The following is a 23,902-nucleotide window of genomic DNA, read 5'->3' on the forward strand; positions in this document are numbered from 1 at the left end:
GTGAGGGAATGTTATTTTCTAACCTTTGTTGCAGGTTTCTCACAATGTCTTTGTTTAGTGAATTAACCAATATAAAGCTTGATATGGAAAAGTTCAAAAGAAGGCTTAAAGAGCTTAATTAAGCTGAAGTAAGTCAAAGATCTCTAATCCATCAAGAGCCAAAAGTTGAATCCCAGAGGAGGGGGCCAATTCATGTGATGACGTAGAGGAAGGATGATCCTATCGAAATGAAGATAAGCAAGACAACTTCTATACCAGTTGTTTTGCAAGCAAAAAAGTGTGCCTATGGATTGATGAAGGTACCTAAAGCAATACTCTTAGTTCTATAATGGTTGACAAGTTGGGCTTGACATGCAAAACAGATCATCATGTCTACAAGTTACAATTGTTGTACGAACATGGTGAAGTGTAGGTATCCAAGCAGGTACCGATTTCTATTACTATTGGGAGATACACTGATGAAGTTTTTTGTGATGTTATGCCTATGTATACTAACCATATATTACTTGGGCAACCATGACAAAGAGAAGTATGCAATTTATGATGGCCTTAGGAATCATTATTTCTTTCGCTGAAACACTTGAAAACTTACTCTTACTCCTTTACGACCTGAGGAAGTTAGTAAAGACCAACTAAAGATCAAGAAATCATTGAAAGAGAGAAAAGAAATTGTACGACAAAAGGAGAATCATGCCGCAGGAGAAGAAAAAAATAATGCCATAGAAGATAAGAAAAATTGATGCCCCGAGAAAAGTAAAACATGATGTTACGGGAGAAAAGAAAATTAAGGTTGTAAAAGAGAAGAAAGTTGATGATGACCCTTTTGTAAAGAAAAAGAAAAATGAACATTTATCCAACCATTACACATCCTTGTTTAGTGGTGCTCTGTCTTTCTTGGAGGAGTCTACGAAAGTAGTGTTGGTTAAACCACTACATGAGAAGGTCCTATTCAAGGACGAATTATTTTGAAGATGGGGGGATGATACAAGGAATGGGGGCCAACTCAAACTAAGTTATATGAGTCTCTCTATGGCCAAGACATAAAACAAATAAAACTCATTTTAATTCATCAAAAAAAAAATCCTTAGAAGCATAAAAATTCCACCAACAAATACCCTAAAAGGATTACACACAATTGGTTATCAAAAGGAATCCTTAATCCCTTCGAATCTTGGGACTTCACATTCTTTTTACAAATAGAAGTTAATCGCTCACATCTGGAAAGTCCTATATGAGTTTGGACAATATTTCACATTTGAAATTAAAATATTTTATCCCATGATATCTGGTTAGGATTCCACTTTATCCAAGCTACCCATTTTGGTACAATCTTGCCACTCATTCTAATGTGAGATTCGAAACTCCAACAAAAGATAAGTCATCTCATAAACTCAGTGACAAACTGGGACCGATACGAAATCAGATTCAATTGCCCATAAGGCCAATTACTTAAAGCAGGGCCAAGTAATTTTAAAATATTTTTAACCTTTTGGTCAAGAATGGGTAAACAACAAGCTCACTGTTGAAGCCCAAGAAAAGAACCCGAAAGCCCATGGAGCGGCCCATCAAAAATCAACCCAATGAAGGCTTAGCAAGGCCAAACCAAGACGGAAACAAGGGCCTAAACCCGTGGTCCATTTTAGAAGATTTAAAATAAGCTTGGTTGTCAGCCAAGAAGGCCAAAATGACCTGGCCAAGTGTAGTTTTTCCAACTGTCGGCCAAAGCCGCATGCCACCGTGCCAAGAGCGGCTTAGCAACGAAAGAATGAGAAAATTTATTATTTTTTAGTCCGATGAGGAGGAGTTGAATGTTTATTTTGATTACAATAAGAAAAAGAAGACTCCTTAAAGAAGATAGGCAAAGAAATCCCAACATAAATTGAACTCTTAAAGTGAAGAAAGAGGTGGATTTTGATGGCCATGATGAGACCACTCTCCTACACTCATTAGGAATCCAAAAAGAAAAAAGAAAAATTAGACATGATTAATGAAGACTCTTTGTTAAAAATTTTAGAATATAAATTGGAGAAGAATATTCAAGAAAAGAGTGAAGGAATTCAACCTGAAGAAGGAAGGTCCTTCAATAATTTGCCAAGAAGAACACTTCAAGACCACTTATCCTACTCACTTTCCAGTCCCAAGTTCCATGTCTTACAGTAAGCCTAATTCACATATGATTCAAGAAAACCCATTGAAGAAAGAAGAACAAGAAGCCGAAACCATCTAGAAGCCCAAACCTGAAAGGATGAGGGAATTCAACTATGGACAGGACTTTTTATATTTTAATTATTTTGTTGTTTTTAATTCGTATTCAATTTAGGATTAGATTATTTTATGTATTTAAATTAAGTTTAGGATAAGAATTGATTATTTTATTATTTAATTGTTTGTTTTCTAGTTAATTTAGGTCCTAGAATTTGTATAGGAATTCTAAATCCTATTTCAATTAGAAGTAGAAAATAAAAGCCTATATAAAGACTTAAGTTGAAGCTTTGTCAACACAACTTTGAGAATTCAATAAAATTAAAATTTTGAGTCTTTCTTTAAATTATCTTTTTACTAGCTTTTCTCTTCAAGTTCTTCGAAGCTAGGTAAGCTTTCTGAAGTCTTGATTGAGCCGATGACTTAGGATCGACTTATCGGGTATGTCTGTGGTATCTTTTTTTTCCTTGTTTGGTTCCCTATTTTTTTTAACATTCCTTTCTAGGATTGTAGAATCAATTAGCGGGAGGGGTTAATTAGGCGGTTAAATTTTAATATTACATGCATTGGGTTGAGGTTTTAAGAGTCAAAATGATCCTTCCCATATCCTCCCACATCAAGTGGTATTAGAGCTTAGCCTCCTAGTGAATCTATTTATCTCAATTGCTTTAACATTATTCTGAATTAATTAACATTCAATTTTATTTTGAATTGTTAATTCCTATTGTATCTCGATTGAATTCATAACTATCCTTCTAATTCAAGTGGTTCATGTTCCTATCATTATTCCAAAAAAATACATAATTAAAAATCCAAAAAAGATCCCAATTACACACCATAAGGAAATTGGCACACTATTGCATTCTTGCATTCAAAGGTAGAGTAACCACTTAGTAGTGTGACTGAAAAACCTTTGTCAAGTTAAAGGCAGAGTAGCTCACCTAGTAGGTACGCATGAAAATTTTTGTTTTCATTTACTTGCATTAAGCAAAAAAAAAGATTAACTCACCCACTGTGAGCGAAAACCTTTTCTGCTTCATATTTAATTTTCTGTTTTGCATCTTAGAATTTTGGCTTAATGTTGCATAAAGAAACTTGACCATTCATAGAGCATAGCTAGCATCAAGTAGTATAATTAAGATACACCTTCCGATTATATCCATCAGGATTAATCGGATCCCTATGATGTAAAGTTCATCTTATTTTCTTTATTATCTACATTTTTATTATTTCATTTTACTTTTCTTCTATTACATAACTAAGTAACTAATCGTTCCTAATTGCTTAGCATATAAATAAAAGCACACCAATCATTTTTATTTGTGCTTGTTTTTAAGCTTTTATAGACTTCAAATTCCTTTAGGATTCTTTGTGTGTCAAAAAGACTAATGTGTATATCATGATCTAAAGCGAATCCAATTCTAAACGTTTAACTTGATAAAAGAAGCTATAGTTTGAGAGATTGTGAGGTACTTCATTATGTCTCAAGAAAGCAACGCCTTTATTATCCAAAGAGCTCTTAACTTGCAAGTCAAGAGTGAGGACCATGAACAACGGGAGAACATATTCCACACATGCTGCTTAGTTAAGGGTAAGATATATGAAACGATCATTGATGGTGGTAGTTGTGCTAACGTGGCAAGCACTCTATTAGTGGAAAGAGCAGGGTTGACATGCATCAAACATCTGAATCCCTATCGGTTACAGTGATTAAATAAGTGTGGTGAAACCCAAGTTATTGAACACGTCATACTACCATTCTCTTTTAGAAAATATTATGACAAGATATGTTATGATATCATACTTATACATGTTAGTCACTTGATACTTGAGAGACCTCAAAAGTTTGATAGACATGTACAATATAACAGATACACCAATCGATATTTACTACGTAAGGACTGTTTCAATCATGTTCTTATGCCTCTATCATCGAGGGAGGTACATGAAGATCATATTAAGATAAAAAGGTCTTTTGATGAATACTCAAGGGTAGAAGAGAGAGAAAAGGCTGAAAGAAAAATTAATGGTCCATTGAGCATCGAAGAATCCCATAAGGAAAATAAAAGCAGTCCATTAAGAGAGATTAAGAGAGAGAAAATAACTAAGTTCTTTGATGAAAGAGGAAGAGTGTTAAGGATTTATATTTATGGAAAGGGAAGTCTAATTATACTTACCTACAGGGAGATTTATTTTAACCTTAACAACTTTTTGCCTAGTTGTGTTTTCCTCTTACAGTTAATTACCATGGAATATGGGCTGTGAAGATTAGATATAGATCCTAGAGCAATTATGAATCAAGTCATGACGTGCGTCAACCATAAAGTGAACATGCCAAAAAGTTATGGCGATGATTTGAGGACAAATCATCGCGAAGAAGGGGGGAATGATGTGAGATCCAACACCTCCAGCAGAAGACAAACATCTCATAAAGTCAATGACAAACTGGGGTCGATAGGAAATCATATTTAGTTGCCCACAGGGCCAACACAAAGCCAGAACAAGCAATTTTAGAATATTTTTAACCTTTTGGTCTAAGAATGGTGAATAACGAGCTCATCATCGAAGACCAAAAAAAGAACCTTGGAAGCCCATGGAGCGACCCATCAAGAATTGGCCTAAATAAGGCTTAGTAAGCCCAACCCAAGATAGAAAGAAGGGCCTAAGCCCACAATCCATTTTAGAAGATCCAAAAAGCCAAAGATGACCCAGCCAAGTCCAATTTTTTAAACTGCTAGCCAATGCCCTACACCACCATGTCGAGAGTGGCTTAGCCGCAAGAAGAGGAAATTTATTGTTTTTGAGTTTGATGAGGAAGAGAAGAATGTGTATTTTGATTCTAAGAAGAATAAGGAATAAGAAGACGACTCCTTAAAGAAGATAGCCAAAGAAATCCCAAAATAAATTGAACTCCAACATCTTGACGTGAAGAAAGAGGTGGATTTTGATGGCCATGAGGAGACCATTCTCCTACACTCATTAGGAATCCGAAAACAAGAAGAACTAGACATGATTAATGAAGATTCTTGGTTGGAAATTTCATAATACAAATTAGAAAAGACTACTCAAGAAAAGAGTGAAGGAATTTAACCAGAGAAGGATTCCAAGGTCCTTCAACAATTGGCCAAGAAGAACACTTCCAGACCACTTGTCTTACTCACTTTCTAACCCCAAATTCCATGTCTTATAGTAAGCCTAATGTACATATGATTCAAGAAAGTCCATTAAAGAAAGAAGAGAGTAAGAAGTCGAAACCATCTAGAAGTACAAACTCAAATGGAAGAGGAAATTCAGCTATGGAGAGGACTTTTTATATTTTAATTATTTTGTTGTTTTCAATTCGTATTCAATTTAGGATTAGATTATTTTATGTATTTAAATTAAGTTTAGAATAAGAATTAATTATTTTATTATTTAAGTGTTTGTTTTTTACTTAGTTTAAGTCCCAGAATTTATATCAGAATCCTAAATTCTATTCCAACTATAAGTAGAAAATAAAAGCCTATATAAAGACTTAAGTTCAAATTTTGTAGACACAACTTTGAGAATTAAATAAAATTAAAATTTTGAGCTTTTCTTTAAATTAGCTTTATGCTAATTTTTCTCTTCAAGTTATTCAAATCTTGGTGAACTTTTCGAAGTTTTGATTGAGCCGAAGATTTGAGATCAACTTATCGGGTAAGTCCATAGTGTCTTTCTTTTCTCGTTTTTGTTCTCTAGTTTTTACTTATATTTCTTTTTAGAATTATAAAATCAATTAGAGGGAGTGTTTAATTAAGTGGCTAAGTTTCGATATTGCATGCATTGCATTGAAGTTCTCAGAGTCAAAACGATCATTCTCATACCCTCCCGCATCACATTCTTTTTATCAAGATATGGAGTTCAACTTCAAGTCATACTTAGAATTCATGAATCCTAATTCAAGTACGATTTTTTTGCAAGAATTCACTCAAGGAACTGACTTTAACTTATAAAGAGTCCTAAAATCAGTTTTTTCTCCATATATTCATATAAAAAAGGTGTTGGAGTTATAGTTGACAAGTAAAAGCTCAAAAATATATGATTTCTCACTCATGGTGGATTCCCACAAGAAAATAGGTAATTTTTCTCATCCAACATGGCTGGAAATTATCTCATCTTCAACACATATTCAAACACCTAAAATCATTGAATAATGGAATCCAAAACTAATCAAGATAAGGCAAGCTACAATTGGCAATTCCTTGAAGAATTCAATAACTATTCAATAGAGAAGAGTCATAATTTCTATAGTTTCATAATTCTTACATTTATTATTTTATTAAGAATCCTAAATAAGTTTTAGAGATCTTTAAGAGTTGGTTATGTATTGTAATTCTTATGGCCTATATCTCTAAATAGACTGTTATTATAATACTTGTAATCATAAAATTTTGAAATCAATAAAATTGAATTTTTTTTTTAATTTCTGTTAGTTGTTGGATAAGTTTCTATTTAGGAAGATTTTTTTAACATTCTTATTGAGTGGAGAATTAGTTCTACTTATCAAGGTAATCTTGTGGTATTTTATCAATTATTATTTTCTTTTTCCAATTGCTTTACTTTGCAATCACAGGTTGATTGTGGATTAATTAGAAGAATTTGTTTAGGGATTTAGTTTTTTTACTAAATTCGATGTTTGAGTTTTTGATCACATGGTTAATCATAGGTTTTGCATCACTATGTAATCTAAAATTCCATGAGAAATACATTTATCTCGACTTTCTTATGTGTTTTTTCTTTGTCACCTTATGTGATCTTTGTTCTTTTAGACTGCTTCCTTTAATATCTTATTTGACAACATCCTAATATTATAGGAAAATAAATAATAATTTTTTCATATTGCTCCATAGGTTATAATTTTCTCAAATAAAAATAGATAGTCTTCTTGAGATAATTGAATATATGCTTACTATTGCTTGAGGTCATAACTAATTTTTATGTATAGAAGGATATTAGTTTTTATAAGGAACTAAGGAATACCCAATGTGGGAATTGTTTGTGGTTAAATTATATGGTAGAAAAATGCCTGAATAGTTAGCAATGGTAGAGTAAACTTTGCTTGGGCCTTAACACTCATACGTATTGTGATAGCACAAATGTCTATTTAATAACCATACATATACCCATATGTGTATATGTGTGTATACGTATATATTCACCACCACCACCACAAATTTTGAAGATCCTTCTTCATGCTTCTTCAGCATTACCCAATTACCCATATGTGTATATGTGTGTATACGTATATATTCACCACCACCACCACAAATTTTGAAGATCCTTCTTCATGCTTCTTCAGCATTACCCAATTACCCTTCTTTCTTAATGCTTAAGTTAATTCTTGTGGCCGAACTTAATTATACTTACATTTTTTCAATTACAAATTATTTTTAACAAATTGCTCCTACCATAAGTATTTATACACATTTTTTCTACTGTTGGACTTTCATTCGTCCAAACTTATCAATATTCTTTAGTTTGTGTTTTTTATATGTAGTTTGACAAAATAGGTTAACTTTATTATTTTTTCATTACATCAATTTACCATTCGAGCTAAAGGGAAAAGAAAAGAAAAGAAAAAGCAGACCTTCTTATGTAGCATTTAATAAGGTTAAAATAATGACTTTTGAATTATTAATTGTAATAAGGAATAAACTGAGAAATAAGAATACACATTAGTACGAAATGCATATATATATATATATATTATATTGAAACTCTCATTGTAGATTTTATGACTAAATTACCTAATTCTATCTAAAAATAAACAAAATAATAATAACCCTAAATATTTACCACTCCCTAATTTTATATATACCTCGTACAGGTTGTATTCAAATTTTCAAACCTACCTTTAAAGAAAAAAAGAAAATGAAAGTTGGTGGGTTGAGGGGTCACCTTTCCTGAATCGTCTATAAAATCCCAGCCATGTTGAAACTTTTCCTTGGCTAGAAATTTGCAGAAAGTGATCTAAAGCATTCGTGCAAGTTAGAATATATAGTTTTATATACAGCCATGACAGTCAACATTACAAGTATCAAAACCTCATCCGATGGAGCCTGGAAAGGCGATAATCCTCTCAACTATGCATTCCCTTTGTTAATTCTCCAAACCACCTTTGTCCTTTTCATTACCCGCTTCCTCTCCCTCCTTCTTAAACCCCTCAGGCAACCCAAAGTCATCGCCGAGATTCTTGTATGTCATATGCGTATATAATATTCCCATTATTAGTGCATATATAAATATATATACATACAATCCCAACAAGTTACAGATGCTCTAAACACTAAGTTCACGTTACTGAAACTGAGTGATATGTAAACACATGCAGTTGTTAATATGGATGATGGTGAACGTGCTTAATTGATTCATCATTGGTTGTTTTTGTTTCAGGGTGGGATTTTGCTTGGACCATCAGCTCTCGGTCGAAACAAGGAGTTTATGCAGGTGCTTTTCCCATCATGGAGCACTCCTATACTTGAATCAGTAGCAAATGTTGGCCTTCTCTTCTTTCTTTTCCTTGTGGGTCTTGAGCTCGATTTGGCCACCATTCGGCGCAGTGGAAAACGAGCTTTCAGCATAGCCCTTGCCGGAATATCTCTCCCATTCCTCTTCGGAGCAGCATTTTCTTTACTTCTCCGTAAGGTCATAAATGGCGAGGACAGAGTAGAGTACGGCCAATACATCATATTCATAGGAATATCTTTCTCCATAACGGCTTTTCCTGTTCTCGCTTGCATCCTGGCAGAGCTCAAACTCATAAACACGCAGGTTGGGCAGACGGCAATGGCGGCCGCGGCCTTCAACGACGTCGCGGCGTGGATCTTACTGGCCCTTGCAGTTGCTCTAGCAGAGACGTCAACTGAAACCCACCAAAGCAGCAAGCTGATATCTGTGTGGGTTCTGATATCGGGAGTAGGGTTCCTGGTGTTCATGGTAGTTGTTGTGAGACAGGTGATGAAGTGGGTGGCCCGGCATTGCTCGAATATCAATACGTATATATGGGTGAGCTTAGGTGGGGTAATGTTATCGGGTTTTATGACGGAGCTGATAGGGATCCACGCCATTTTTGGGGGGTTTGTGTTCGGGTTAAGCATACCCAAGGATGATGGAGATTTAGCAGAGAAAGTGAGAGAGAGGATTGAAGACTTGGTGTCGTGTTTGCTGCTTCCACTCTACTTCGCCTCCAGCGGATTGAAGACGGACGTGACAAAAATACAAGGAGCGGCTGCCTGGGGACTGCTGGTAATGATGATAGTCACGGTGTCGGTAGGGAAGATCTTCGGAACTTTCATGGCTGCTCTGCTGTGTAAGATCCCGCCAAGGGATTCTCTAGCACTTGGCGTTTTGATGAACACCAAAGGCTTAGTCGAACTCATTGTCCTCAACATTGGCAAGGAAAAGAAGGTGACGTACTATTATGTTATCTAATAACAAATAAAGTATATTTGTTTTAAATTTTTTACTTTTATCAAATATAAAAAAAAAAAAATTAACAATGATATCTTTCGAAATTATTTTTAAAAAGAAAACCAAAAATATTTCTTTTCTTTCATCAAATATATTATTTACAATTAATTCTTTGAATAAATTCATACACTTATTATTTAAATAATATACATGTATTAATCATAATATATTAGAAACAATCTTAAATATGTTCGTGTGCACGAAAATATAATTTACCTCAAACACACTATTTCTTTTAAATATATATATATCAATCATCCAACTAAATAATAATTTGTTATAAATAATTAGTTAATTAATTTCTTCAATCAAGATTACTTATTTAATTACTTTTACTGCTTATCTGCTTCCATTTTCCTTTTTCTTCTGATAGCAGGTGAAAATTTATTTAATTTTTATAGGTTGGACGTGGTAATTTTTTTGTTAGTAATTGAATAAAACTATAAATTTTGATTGATTATCATCTCAATTTTTCTCCAGCAAGAGGTATTTAAGCAGTTGTTTACTTTAAATGACAATAAAAATTCATTTTTCTACAGGCAAAAATGAGTTGATAAACTCTGTAAATGGAGATGGTGATGACCTGAACCAAGTCAATAGATAAAGATATGAGTTTGATTTTTTTAAATTAATTTAAGTTTTTTCTTTTAAGTTCCACTGCTTAGAGAGAGCTTAAATTCTAACTCTAACTCAAATAAATTTAAACTATATAAAATTTGGATTTAAGAAAATTCCATAAAGAAATTAATGAGAAGTAATATGTTTATCTAATTTTATTTAAAATTTATAAATATATTTGATAAATAATTAAATTATAATCATCTTGAGAAAATAGATTATATATTATACATTCTTAATTAAATTACATATTTCATAAAATACATAATTAATATATATTGAATTTATTGATAATAAGAAAAACATGTTCGAGCTTTTGAATTAAATATTTTTAGACTCAGGTCCAACTCAATAATTTAAACAAATCTTTTTAGATTCAAATCTAAATTTAAATTCGAATTTTGTGAACCTTAAATGAACATTAAAGAAATGGGATATAAATTATTTACTAACATACATGTTTGATTGCCATCACTTCTACTACCCATAAATATTATTAGCTCATTTAAATCTTTTAAAAAAATAATAATGTGAAAACAAAATTAAAATACATATATGACACATATTAATTTTCAGAAATAGATTGATTGAAGTTTCTATACACTTTATATATCAAAGAAGTTTCTATGATATATATATATATATATATATATATATATATATGCACACTTAGTTGTATCTGTGGTTGATGATGTATGTTGTCGCTTTGAACAGGTCCTAAGTGAGGAATCTTTTGCCATTCTAGTCTTGATGGCCATCTTCACCACTTTGATGACAACACCAACAATGATGGCCGTTTATAAGCCTTTCTCTTCACATTCAACCAAATCTCAACTATCTGCAACACCTTTTCCTGATCCTGACGATGATCCTCTCCCACTACTCTTAACTTGCATAAACTCTCCTCAAAATCTCCCTTTCCTCTTCAACCTCATCCGCTCAATTCAAACCTCCTTTAAAGTCTTAGTCTTGAACCTTCTTCCACCTTCCTCTCAACCTCATGATCACCATCTCCAGATCCCCGCTGCAGTTCGCCAATCAGTTACAGTACTTGGCAACTCACCCCCCGCCTCTACATTTCCATCAATGCACCAGCAAATTTGTCGAGTCGCCGAGGATAAACACTTGTCCATCATCCTACTGCCTTTCCACAAACAATCAGATGATGATGTTGGGCGTGGATGGAGATGGGTCAACCAGATGGTGCTAAACTCTGCACCTTGTTCAGTCGCAATCCTCGTAGGGACAGACCATGTTGAAGAAGAAGAAGACACAGCCGAGTCAGTGAGCAAAAGAGTGTGTATTTTATTTGTTGGTGGACCAGATGACAGACAAGCTTTGGAGTTTGGTGGGAGAATGGCACAGAACCCACCACTTAGACTCACTCTTACAAGACTGATTATTCAAACCAACCAACAACCTCATCACCAGGTAAAACATTTCTTCTTTGAATTTTCTTTTTCTTTTTTGATTGGTTTTTTCTTTCTTTTTTCTGGTTCTTTAAATTTATATAGATTTTAGAGGCTGGAGGGAGCTTTAAGATTAACTAGATTTATATTTGTTAATAGTCAGAGATTATAATTTTATTAAAACATTTAGTTGATTAAAAAATATATAAAAAATATTTTTATTTCAATTTAAAAAGAGTTCAGTCAATACTATAATATAATAACTTGAATATATATAACATAATAAAAATCAAAATCATTATATTTAAATTATTAGTTTAAAAATATAAAATATATATCTTTAGTATATCATACTTTAATCTTTTGTTATCGTATTTTAGTTTTTAATGAAAAATCTATATGATGAATAAACTGTGAGTAGAAAAACAAATAATCAAAATCTAATGTATAACAATTTGTTGTCAACTAGAAAGTTTAAATACATAACTATTATATATCTTTATTACATTAATTTAGTTATCTTTATATTTTAAAATATCAGTGGATAATAGTATCTAAAAATTTTATCTAAGATTCAAACATATAACTATTATATTATGCAATGATTTTATTTTTTATTTTTTAAATATCTGAGTAGAAAATAATATCTTAAATTTTATTTTTATATAGTACGTTTTTAATTTTATTTTTTAAAATCTGAAATAAAAAATAGTATCCCTAAACTTTTTATATTTATATAATATATTTTTAATTTAAAATTTTAATATTATTAAATTCTAAAATATGATTAGATAGTGATATCTTCAATTTTATTTTTTATAAGATATATATTTGTCACTAATAATAAAATTTTATTTTTGTTTTATTTAAAAATTAAGAAAATATCATGTGAATTTTGCTGATATTCCTTTTATATATATATATATAGACACACATAAGATTTGTCGTAGCTGATTCGGTTAGTTTTCTAGTTTTTTAAGCTTGAAAAGTTTTAAAGTATTCAGTAAATTGAGTTTAAGTTAGTAAGTGATTAGAAAAATAACTATTTCACTTTTAACTGAAAAAAAAAAGATTATATAAGTAGAAGTATTACTTTGGAGAGTAATATATTGGCAAGAGAAAACATAAACTAAATGACCTAAAAGCATGGTCCTTGAATTTCTTAGCACTTAGCTTTTAAAATATGTACATTCAAAATCACCTCATGAGTCTTTTTAAAATATAATCCTAAAAAATGGTCCTTAAATCAACTGAGCTTTCAAAATTTATACATTCAGAATCACTTCACGACTTCTTTTAAAGTGAAAAAGTGTTTTTATCACCTTTTATTATGAAAAAAATAATAATTTCTCTTATTGTTATATATCTAAGAACTATAATTTTATTATTTTATTTAAATAAATTTCTTCAGAAGTTGGATGAGACTGCAGTATCCACGTTCAGAATGAGGCATCCATCAGTGAACTATGAAGAAAAAGTAATTAATTACGACTTGATAGAGTGGGTGAAAGACATTGGAGAAAGTAAGAAATATGGACTTGTGATGGTTGGCAAAGGAGGCTTGTCAACAAGTGAGCACTCACAAGGCTACAAACCACAGCATGAAGAATTGGGATTATTGGGGGACATTTTGGCTTCATCCAATTCTAGTACATCATCTACCCTCATCATCCAACATAATGCAAATGAAGCTATAATCTCCTTCAAATATTAACTTGCAATAAAATAATTTTATCATCATCAATGTAATGATATATGATAACGTTCAATATTTTGTTTCTTTTTTTCTTTAAGTATAAGGTATTAGAGGTAAACACCTATGATTGTAATTGGTTCATCTCAAATTTTTTATAAAAAATATTAAAATAGAATATAATGTAAACCAATTGCAATTATAAGGTTTGCTAATTTATCTACATTCAAGTAAATAGCTGATAATTTTTTCACCTAATATCGATAATTAAAACAATCTCAAAAGAGGGACACAATCACCAAAAGAGTCTGTAGGAATTAAATTAAAACCTAATTAGATAGTGAGGGGTAATATGAAATTATAAAAAGGGTTAAAGTGAAAAGGTTTTACTTAAGACCAGGTAATTGTAATTTTGAGAAATTTGACACCTCAACAGCTGAGGTGTCTTAAAGGACCAAAGAGAGGATGCTACTGATGCGAAACACGTCAGAGAGAGCTATTTAGGAAATGGACGAACGAGATCATGCCACGCACGTTGACTTGATCCTAGATGGACCAAAGTTAGCCCTAATGATGTAATCCCACAGGACCCCCCTCTAAAACAAGCAAGTAATTCTTAAATCTTTCTATTTCCTAAACATGATCTTCTCAAATAGAAAAGTGAATCCGAATTTTCTAAACTGGAACAACCTGGAAAGGAAAGTAATTACCTCCTTAAGTACTTTTTTAATTAGGATTATTCTAAAGAATAAATTAAATTTATTCAAGCAAGAAAGTTTAAGGCTCAAGTGTTGTTTCATGGGCTTGGAGAGTCACAAGGTAAGCTTTCCTGCACGCAAGTCAGTGCGAATGTGCAGAACAGCCCACCACACACGCGCGGGAGAAGTGTGCGCATGAAGTAAGCCGCATGCACATGCGGCACAAGCTGCAGAGATGCACATGCACGGAGGTAATCGCACATAGCATCGCGTGCGTGCAATAGGAACGCACACTCACCGCGCGCGAAGGAAAGTCACATGCAGGGGGCACGCGGATTGTCGCGCATGCAAGCATGTCTTTCTGCATGTTTGGCATGCTTTGTGTGGGGCTGTAGCTGTTGGCCCAACTTTGGACACCTTTTCTTCATATTTTCCATGTGTTTTATTCAAAAATCACATGGGATAAAAGCAGCACTTATTTTAATATTTTATTTATTATTATTTTAATGTAAATCTATCCCTTACAATTATTTAATTAATATTTTATGATACAGATCGGATAGAATTTTATTTTATTATTTTTCAAGAGTTTGTGATTGTTTAGAACTACTTGGGTGAAAGCCTATATAAAGGCCTCACCATAGGTTATAATTCACAATCAAATTTGAAGATCAATAAAAGTTTTTGCTTTAACTTAGCTCTGCTAATTTTTCAAGTTCTTTATGCATTTTCAAGTTAGGAGCTTCAAACTGCTTCGTTCAGCTGGGAATCGGGATTGACTTATTGGGTAAGTCGTGGCGTCTTTCTATTTTTTTTTTTTTTTTTTTCTTTTCCAGCTACTTGGATAAACTTTTACTTAGTCGACTATTATTCTAGTAGGGAGGGTTTATCTTAGGTAATTAAGTTTTGAATTGCTAAATATAGTTGGTTCGAAATCGAGGTGTTTTCGATCCGTGGAGTAAACACACTCCACCTCACATCATTTTGTATTAGATTTTAGGCACTTGCTTTGAACCTACTATGTTATCTTACTCTACATTGTGTTCTCATAATTAGCAATAAAAACACCTCGTTGCTAATCTGTTTTGCTTGTGAATTTGCATCCCACTTGACTCTATCATGTTCGTTTATTCAAGTGGTAGTTTATTTATGGTATTGAGTTAAAAAAGTTATAAATTTCAAGAAAACAAGTTACACCCTATAAAACAACTTGAGTCATTCTTTGTATTATAAACAAAAGAAGAATAGTTGCCTACAGGTGTGACGAAAACTTTCGATTCATCAAAAGAATATTACCTCAACCAGCAGGTGTACGTGAAAACTTTTGTTTTGTATTTTGCACGAGTAAGGAAGATTAACCGTCTTTATAAATGCAGGAAAATCGTTGTTCCACATTTTGATTTAAAAGCATCACATCATTGAGTATGCATATATTTGGCATAGAGAAACTTAATTATTCATAGAGTGTCGCTGTCGTCGGGGTAATACAACTAGGAAAACCTTCTAGTTATATCTATCGGGATTGATTGGATCCCTTACGCTGTAAATCTGAATTGTTTCTTTATGCTTAAGTTTCTATCCTTCATTGTGCTTTTATTCCCGTATATATATGAGTAGCTACCTAGTTACTTAATATTTAATTAAAGCACATTAGTAGTGTACATAAATATCATTTTTATTGCTTAGATTGAATGCATATTTGAGTCATTTACTGTCTAACTTAAAGAATTTTGCTAAATTTAGATGTAAGTGTGAAGATAGGACCCAATTTCTAGAAAACAATACAACACAACTGATTTAGCACACAGAGTCGTCATACGTGCTTAAGCCTTGGGGAAAGCTTACACCCAAAAGCAACATATATTAATTTTTCAAACACAAGTTAGCCTTGGGCAAGCTTAAACCCTAGTGCGACATCAGTTACATATTTTTTAGAATTTTTTAAAATGAAAAAAAAAGAGAGAAAATATAAAAACAAATAAAAAGGAGTCTTATAAACATGGAAAGAGGTTGAGGTTGATATCAAAGGAGAAAAAAAACCCTAGCTACCCATAACTTGATCCTTTAAATAAAAGAAGAAAAAAAGAGTCACAGCAGCAAAAAAAAGAGGGCAGCAGACTTTGTCTTCCTTAACCATCTTTTATATAATTTCTTTAGTCAATTTTAATTAAACTTTCTGGTTTATCATGCTCACGATGAGCGGCTAGACACTATTTTCCAGTCAAGGACTTAATTGAAGTTTTAATACAAGGGTTGTGAGATCTAATTATTTTACTTTTGTTCTTCCTTATTTTCAATATTTATACATTCTTCTGTGCATAAGAATATTGTTGTTTGTTATTTGTTGCAATAAGGTCCATTGTGCGTTTATCATAATAGCATATCGCCATTCGGGATTCATGAATCTATAATTATTCAGGATATCTTGATAACCAGTGCTAAATTAGTGTTCATATTAAGAAAATATATAATCTAATCGTGGTTGAGTTTGTTGGTTAGAATTGGGTCTTTTTAATTTTTAATGCTATTGGTGAAGTAAACTCTAGGGGAGTCTTCAGGGTTGTTCATTAGTAAGAGTTAATCAACGAGTGCCTCTTAATTAACTTAAAATTAAGGAAAGATTGACTAGTAGGAGTATCTCCAATAGTTAGAACCGCTTTATTGAGAATTAGTAAGAATTATCTTTGCATCAATGATCAACCTTGCATATTGAAACGGATATTATTTCTTTGACTGAAAACCTATTCATAATTAATTCTTATTTTCTTATTTTGCTGAATTATTTTCTGTAAATTTTATTTAATTGATTTTTATTTGTTGGTTTGTTTTAATTGATTGATTATTCAATTTCAACTCAAGGCAAAACCCCCCTCCTTTCACTTCATTTTATTTGTTGGTCGTAAAAGAACATTAAGACTTAATTCCCTGTGGATTCGATCCTATTCGTCACTACTACAAGTTTTAATTCATTGTTAGAATAGGAAATTATTTTTTGTGAATTTGACACCCATCAAATTTTGGCATTGTTGCTAGGGAATTAAAGTACCTAACTATGTTCTTTTCTTTTTATGACTAGGTTTGTTTGTGGAAGACCTCTCCTTTGGGATCTGATGATAAAGAAAACCACCAAGAGCTTGAGAAAACAAACCAAAATAAGAAGGCAAGCATGTCAGTAGGACACGAGGTTTGAAGAAGGTAGTGCGACCATCGGAACCGAAGCAGAACCAGAATAGATCATGCAGGAGTGTACCTTGAGGGAGTTGGCTACTCCGCCTACAATCTAGCAACCTATATGTATTACCTGCCCATATCTGGATGTACCTTTTGAGCTAAAGTGTGGTTTAATTCACCTGCTACCTATATTCAGAGGGCTGGAGAACGAGAACCCATGCAAGTACCTTAAGGAATTTCACATGGTGTGTTTGATATGAAGTCGCAAGGAGTCTTTAAAGAACATATCAAACTAAGAGCTTTTCCATTCTCGTTGGATGATGCAACCAAAGATTGGTTGTTCTACCTACCTCCCTGTTTGATCACAACCTGGACTAAGATGGTATCATCATTTTTAAACAGGTTTTTCCCTGTTTCCCACGTTGCAAGAATAAGAAGAGAGATATGCAGAATTAAGTAAAATGAAATTGAAAACCTTCACAATTACTACTGGAAAATATTAGAGAGACTGTGTGCAAGCTATCTGCAACACGACATATCAGAATAATCATTCAGCCACTACTTTTATCAGGAACTCCTCTCAGAAATGAGAATGTTAGACGCAGTCAGCGGTGGTGCCATAGTGAATAAGATGTCCCGAGAGACCAAAGAGTTGATATTCATTATAGCAGCCACTTCACAACAATTCAGGACCATACAAGACACCCTAAGAACGGTGAATGAGGTAAGTATTTATTCTCTTAAATCTCAAATTTCACAACTAACTACTTTTATGCGAAATACGGTTACAGGTAATACACAACAGGTTAGAGTTTGTGGGATTTGTGCGCATTCTAGACATCCTATTGATATATATCTTACACTTCAAGAAGATGACCAATAGTATGTCTATGCCATAGGAGAATTTCTCGGTCAAATACAAAGGAGATACGACCTATTTTCTAACACTTATAACTTGAGATGGAAGGATCATCCTAACTTTGATTATGGAGCAATATAACCGAGTTTCCACCAATACCAGCTAAGACCACCTCCATAACAATAACCAGCACCTCCAAAACAAGATATGTCTCTTGAATAGATTGTTAAATCATTTGCTACTAACACCCAACAATTTCAACAGGAGACAAGAGTAAGCATTCAAAATTTGGAGACCCAAGTGAGCCAACTGGCAATATCTATGAGTAAACTAGAATCCTAAGGCAAACTGTCATCTCAACCTGAGATTAATCCAAAACAAAATGTAAGTGCTATCACATTGAGAAGTGGTAAGGAATTTTTGGAAAATTCCCATTGGTTAAGCCTTGGGAAAGATTTACGAAAAGGCACAGAACCAGAAGCAGTTGTTGATGATAAGGCCAACAAATCTTAGCCGGATTTTGACCAGCCAACATCATTCATAATCTCTCCACCATTTTCAGAAAGATTTGCAATGCTAAGGAAGAAATAATAAGATAAGGAGATCTTAAAAACTTACTGAAAGGTCGAGGTAAACATTCATTCATTTAATGCAATTAAGCAGGTACCTCAATATGCCAAATTTTTAAAGGAGTTGTGCACCAATAAAAAAAGGTTAAGCTGCAATGAAAGAGTAAGTGTGGGGAAAATATTCCAGCTATAATTCAGAGAAAACTACCCCCCAAATGTAAGAACTAAAGTATGTTTACTATTTCTTGTAAGACAGGCACTTTAGGGATACAGAAAACCATGTGTGATTTACGAGCATCAATAAATGTCATGCCTTTGTCCCTTTTTTCAAAGTTAAATTATGGTCCTTTAAAAGAAACAAGTGTTATAATTCAGCTAGCCGATAGATAAATTATTTATCTTGAAAGAGTTCTAGAGGATGTGCTTATCAAAGTTAACAATCTCATTTTCTCTACTGATTTTTGTGTTCGATATGAAAGATGATAAATCATCTAATTCCTCTGATATTTTGTTAGGAAGAACTTTCCTTAGTACGACCAAGATGAAGATAATAGGATGGTACACTCACTATGAAGTTTAATAAAGAAATTGTAAAATTTAATGTTTATGATAATATGATGTATCCTAGTGATATGTCTTGTGTGTATGGTATTGATATTGTAGATTCTCTAAGTCAAAAGTACTTTGATTTAAGCCATTATGATAAGTTAAACATTGTGCTCTCTAATGATTTTGATGTGGACAGCTTAAAAATTAAGAGAGGATTTTATTATTGAAGAGAATCTACAAGATATGATGCTCGAATTGGAGGCATTTAAACCCCGAAGGAGTAATGCACATTGTATTAATCTTCTTATTTCTCACACAAAAATTCTACCTTCTGTTTTGTAGGTATCACAGTTGGAGTTCAAATCATTACGAGAGTTGAAGAAAGTTAAAAATGATGTTTACGAGAATTCAAGAATCTAAAAAGAGAAGACAATGGCTTTTCAAGATTGAATGGTTTCTAGTAAGTAACTTTTGATAGGGTAAAAAGTTTTACTTTATGATTCTTGCTTAAAGCTATTTTCTAAAAAATTATGATCAAGATGGTTAGGTATTTTTTTCATTACTAATATATTTTCTCATGTGCAATTGAAATCAAAAGCTTAAACACCAACAACATATTCAAGGTAGGTCATCAATTGAAGCTTTCTTATGAAGGATTCCCTGCTCCAAATATTGAAGAAATCACCTAAAACATCCTACTGAAGACACACGAAAGAACTAACAATGTGTAGCCTAGGATGTTAAACAAGTGCACTAAATGCGAGGCAACCCATTTGAATTTCTCTTCCTTTATTTCCAAGATTTTTTAATTTTCATTTTTTTCTTTATTTCCATTATTTTTTACACTCTTCTTCCTTTTTTTTCTTAACTGGAAGTTTTTCTGACCACTTGCAGCTTTTTAATGGAAGAAGCACGTACAAATATTTTTGGGTTTTAATTTGGGATGTTTGCATAGCCTTGCCCACGGCTTATGCCAGGACCATTTAGCACCTATTCTATTTATTTTGCCTTAACTCCTGAAATGGCCAAATTTTCCACACTTCCTTCTTGCTTAGTGCCGATACCCACTTTTCTTTTCTCCCAAATCAATTTCACCCTTCTTTCTTCCGACTTACAATCTCTACCAAACTAAGCCTTATCCACTTCAAACCACCATAAAGCAAGCTAAATGAGAGAGAAGAGAGTTTACCCCAGGCACGCCCGATACAAAAATAAATAGTCGCAACTCACTAATGGGACTATAAAAAATCCATAATTACCTCCAACAGACGCTGAACCACAAGTCATATGCGAGGAATAAACTTTTCCTTACAATGTAGGCCATTCTACAATGGCTGATCAACATGGTAGCTCCGCAATTGATGTGCCTAATTCTCTTACCCGTGAGCAAGAAGAGCAGAACCTCCAAGACAAATAACTAGGGGAGTTCACCTATCCTTTAATTTTTTATTTTGCTCATTATTTATAACACATTGGAGATAATGTATGGTTTAAATGTGGGGGAGGGGCATTTTGCATTTTGGGTAGCTTTTTTAACATTTCATTTAGTTATCTCTCTTGCATCCCCCTTTTTTATGATATTTATCACAGTTTATTTTGACTTTGCCTAATTTTTGTCATACCACAAATATATTTTCAATAATCTTTAGCTCCACAACTATCTAAATTATTTTAAAACAACTCAAATGAGATATTTGAACAAGCAAATTGCAATTACAACCATATTTTAGGATTTTGTCGCTTATTTTTCATCTTTCCACACTATGAGTAGTTATCTTTGATTATGTATACTAAACATGACTTGTTTGGCGATTACCTATTCAAAATCAATTTTCTCTTATCATTGAGTGAATACCAATACTTTGGAAGAACTCTACTATAACTTGTCCTTATTTGTGTCTAGAACTCTATGGTTTATGTTTAAGACTAATACAAAAAAAAAGAGTATAAATAATAAACTAGTCCTCTAGCCACTTAAAATTATGACCAACTGAGTAATTGGGTGCATTCATCACCAATGTTTGCTCTCGCGTCAAAAAATTAGTAACATTTCAAGATAGCCATAAAAGTGCTAGTCAATAGACTATGAGTAGCGGTAGTAGCCACTTAAAACTGTGACCGACAAAGTAACCGAGTGCATTCATCACAAATGTTTGCCCTTGAATCAAAAAGTTGGTGACATTTCAAACAAGTAATAAAAGTGCTCAAGTTAGCTACAAATATATTTTATGTTTTCAACATGAACCAAGTACATGAAACCACTATATCTGGACAGGTTTGGTAGTTGTTCTGCTACATACTGATTGTTCCTCTCAATGAAAATTTTTATGTGCTAAAATTTATAAAAATCTCTCATGTTGTGTTTAGATATTAGTCAAAGTGGTTATTCATTGATGTGGTTCCATGAAACTCAAACCTACAAATTACTAGTTAATGATTATTCTTACAACTCGAGGATTGAGATGTAACAAGCAAGTTGTGATGGAATGACTGGGAATAGATGGGTAAAAGGTGAAAAGCTAAGAGTTGGGGAGTCGCATTGTGTGGTGCTTGAGGACAAGCATAAGATAAATGTGGAGAAATTTGATAGTCTATATAAATATCACTTTATTGCTTAGATTGAATCCATATTTGAGTCACTTACTGCCTAACTTAACAGATTATGCTAAATTTTGATGCAGCTGGGAAGATAGGACCTAGTTTTTGGAAAATAGTACAGTACAATTGATTTTGCACACAGAGTCATCACACGTGCTTAAGCCTTGGGAAAAACTTACACCTAAAGGCAGAAGGTACTAATTTTTCGAACACGAGTAAGCCTTGGATAAGGCTTACACCTAGCACGACATCATATATAGATTTTTCAGAATCTATCAAAACGAAAAGAAATGAGAGAAAATAGGAAAACAAATAAAAATGAGTCGCTTAAACATAGAAAGAGGTTGAGATCAAAGGAGAAAAAAACCCTAGCTGCCCATAACTTAACCCTTTAAATAAAAGAAGAAAAAGAGAGTAGTCATAATAAGAAAAAAAGATCATCAGACTTAGTCTTCTTTAACCATCTTTATTTGATTTCTTCAAAAAAATTTAATTAACCTTTCTAATATATCATGCTCACTATGAGTGGCTAAACATTATTTTTCAGTCAAGGACTTAATTGAAGTTCCAATACAAGGGTTGTGAGATCTAATTTCTTTACTTTTATTCTTCCTTATTTTCAATATTTATATATTCTTCTGTGTTTAAGAATATTGTTATCTGTTATTCGTTAAAATAGGGCCCATTGTGCATTAACGTAATAGTATATCGCCATTCAAGATTCATGAACCTGTAATTGTTCAGGATATCTTAATAATTAGTGCTAAATTAGTGTTCATATTAAGAAAATATACAATCAAATCTAAATGAACTGCGTAGTTGAGTTTGTTGGTTAGAATTGAGTCTTTCTAGTTTTTAAAATTATTAGTGAATTAAACTATAGGAGCGTTTCCGGGGTTGTTCATTAGTAAGAGTTTATAAACAAACGTCTCCTGATCAATTTAAAATTAAGAAAATTTTGGCTATTAGGAGTGTCTCCAATAGCTAGAACTGGTTTATTGAGAATTAGTAAGAATTATCTTTGCGTCAATGATCAACCTTGCATATTGAAACAGATAGTACTTCTTTGACTAGGAACCTATTCATAATTGATTTTTATCTTCTTATTTTCTTATTTTGCTAAATTATTTTCTATCAATTTTATTTAATTGATTTTTATTTGTTGATTTGTTTTAATCCATTGGTTTTTTAATTTTAACTCAAAGCAAAAAACCCTCCTCCTTTCACTTCATTTTATTTGTTGGTTGTAAAAGAACATTAGACTTAATTCCATATGGATTTGACCCTATTCACCACTATTACAAGTTTTAATTTGTTGTTAGAATAGGAAACCATTTTTGGTGGATTCGACACCCATCTCACATCAAGTTCTTTTTTTAAGTGCTTCATTCGAGCTTTTAGAATACAAGATCCTTTTTAGGATTATTCGTTGTGTCTTTAAGACTAACACACAGGTCCTGATAAAACGAACTTGATTCCTGATGCTCAATTCAGCGAAGGTCCTAATAAAGTAAACTTGACTCCTGATGCTCAATTTAGTAGAGGTCCTGATAAAGCAAACTTGATTCTCGACACTTAGTTTGGCAGAAGAAGCTCTAGTATGAGCATCTATGAGGTAAACATGAGTGAAGGTACTAACATTTCTTACAGAATCTTTTCACAATGAGTTTTCGTGAAGAACTTGCCGCACTATAGTACGATATGTAGAAACTCCAACATCTCTTTGACGAATGAAAGTAAGTAGTGTAAGAGGCATTATGGAAAGGAGCGGCCCCATCAATGTAATGATGTGTCGAAGAACCTTCCTAGTCAATAAGATATTCAAGCTCTCGCGAAAGTCAAGCACCCTATCCCAAAAGATACAAAAGAAAGAGAGGAAACTAGTAGTCAAGAGGAGCCATGTAACACCCCAAAATTTTGTGATTAATCAAAAAAATAGTTTTATGATTTAATCTTATTACTACTTAGAATGTTCGATATTTATTAAATAGTTTTGTTTCCTCTTTCTAAATTACGTTTTTAAGAACTTAAATTAAGTAGGTAAT

General features: G+C 32.6%; 1 protein-coding gene across 1 annotated transcript; it reads left to right on the forward strand.

Annotated features, from left to right (window-relative positions):
* Positions 1 to 8,119: 8,119 nt before the first annotated feature.
* Positions 8,120 to 13,636, forward strand: LOC110810197 (cation/H(+) antiporter 20-like). Its single transcript, XM_088209925.1, has 4 exons — positions 8,120 to 8,418; positions 8,617 to 9,630; positions 11,026 to 11,742; positions 13,132 to 13,636. Exons 1-4 carry the CDS (start codon positions 8,239 to 8,241, stop codon positions 13,432 to 13,434), a joined length of 2,214 nt encoding a protein of 737 aa, XP_088066051.1. The 5' UTR covers positions 8,120 to 8,238; the 3' UTR covers positions 13,435 to 13,636.
* Positions 13,637 to 23,902: the final 10,266 nt, after the last annotated feature.

This window comes from Carica papaya, chromosome 8 (assembly GCF_054855325.1).
Source record: "Carica papaya isolate Zhongbai chromosome 8, ASM5485532v1, whole genome shotgun sequence".
Lineage (NCBI taxonomy): Eukaryota > Viridiplantae > Streptophyta > Magnoliopsida > Brassicales > Caricaceae > Carica > Carica papaya.

Bases quoted from the DNA above. Each gene is read 5' to 3' on its own strand.
- LOC110810197 (XM_088209925.1), top strand. From the start codon at position 8,239: ATGACAGTCAACATTACAAGTATCAAAACCTCATCCGATGGAGCCTGG. The intron at 8,419-8,616 runs GTATGTCATATG...TTTTTGTTTCAG, and splicing joins AAGTCATCGCCGAGATTCTT to GGTGGGATTTTGCTTGGACC. The intron at 9,631-11,025 runs GTGACGTACTAT...CGCTTTGAACAG, and splicing joins ACATTGGCAAGGAAAAGAAG to GTCCTAAGTGAGGAATCTTT.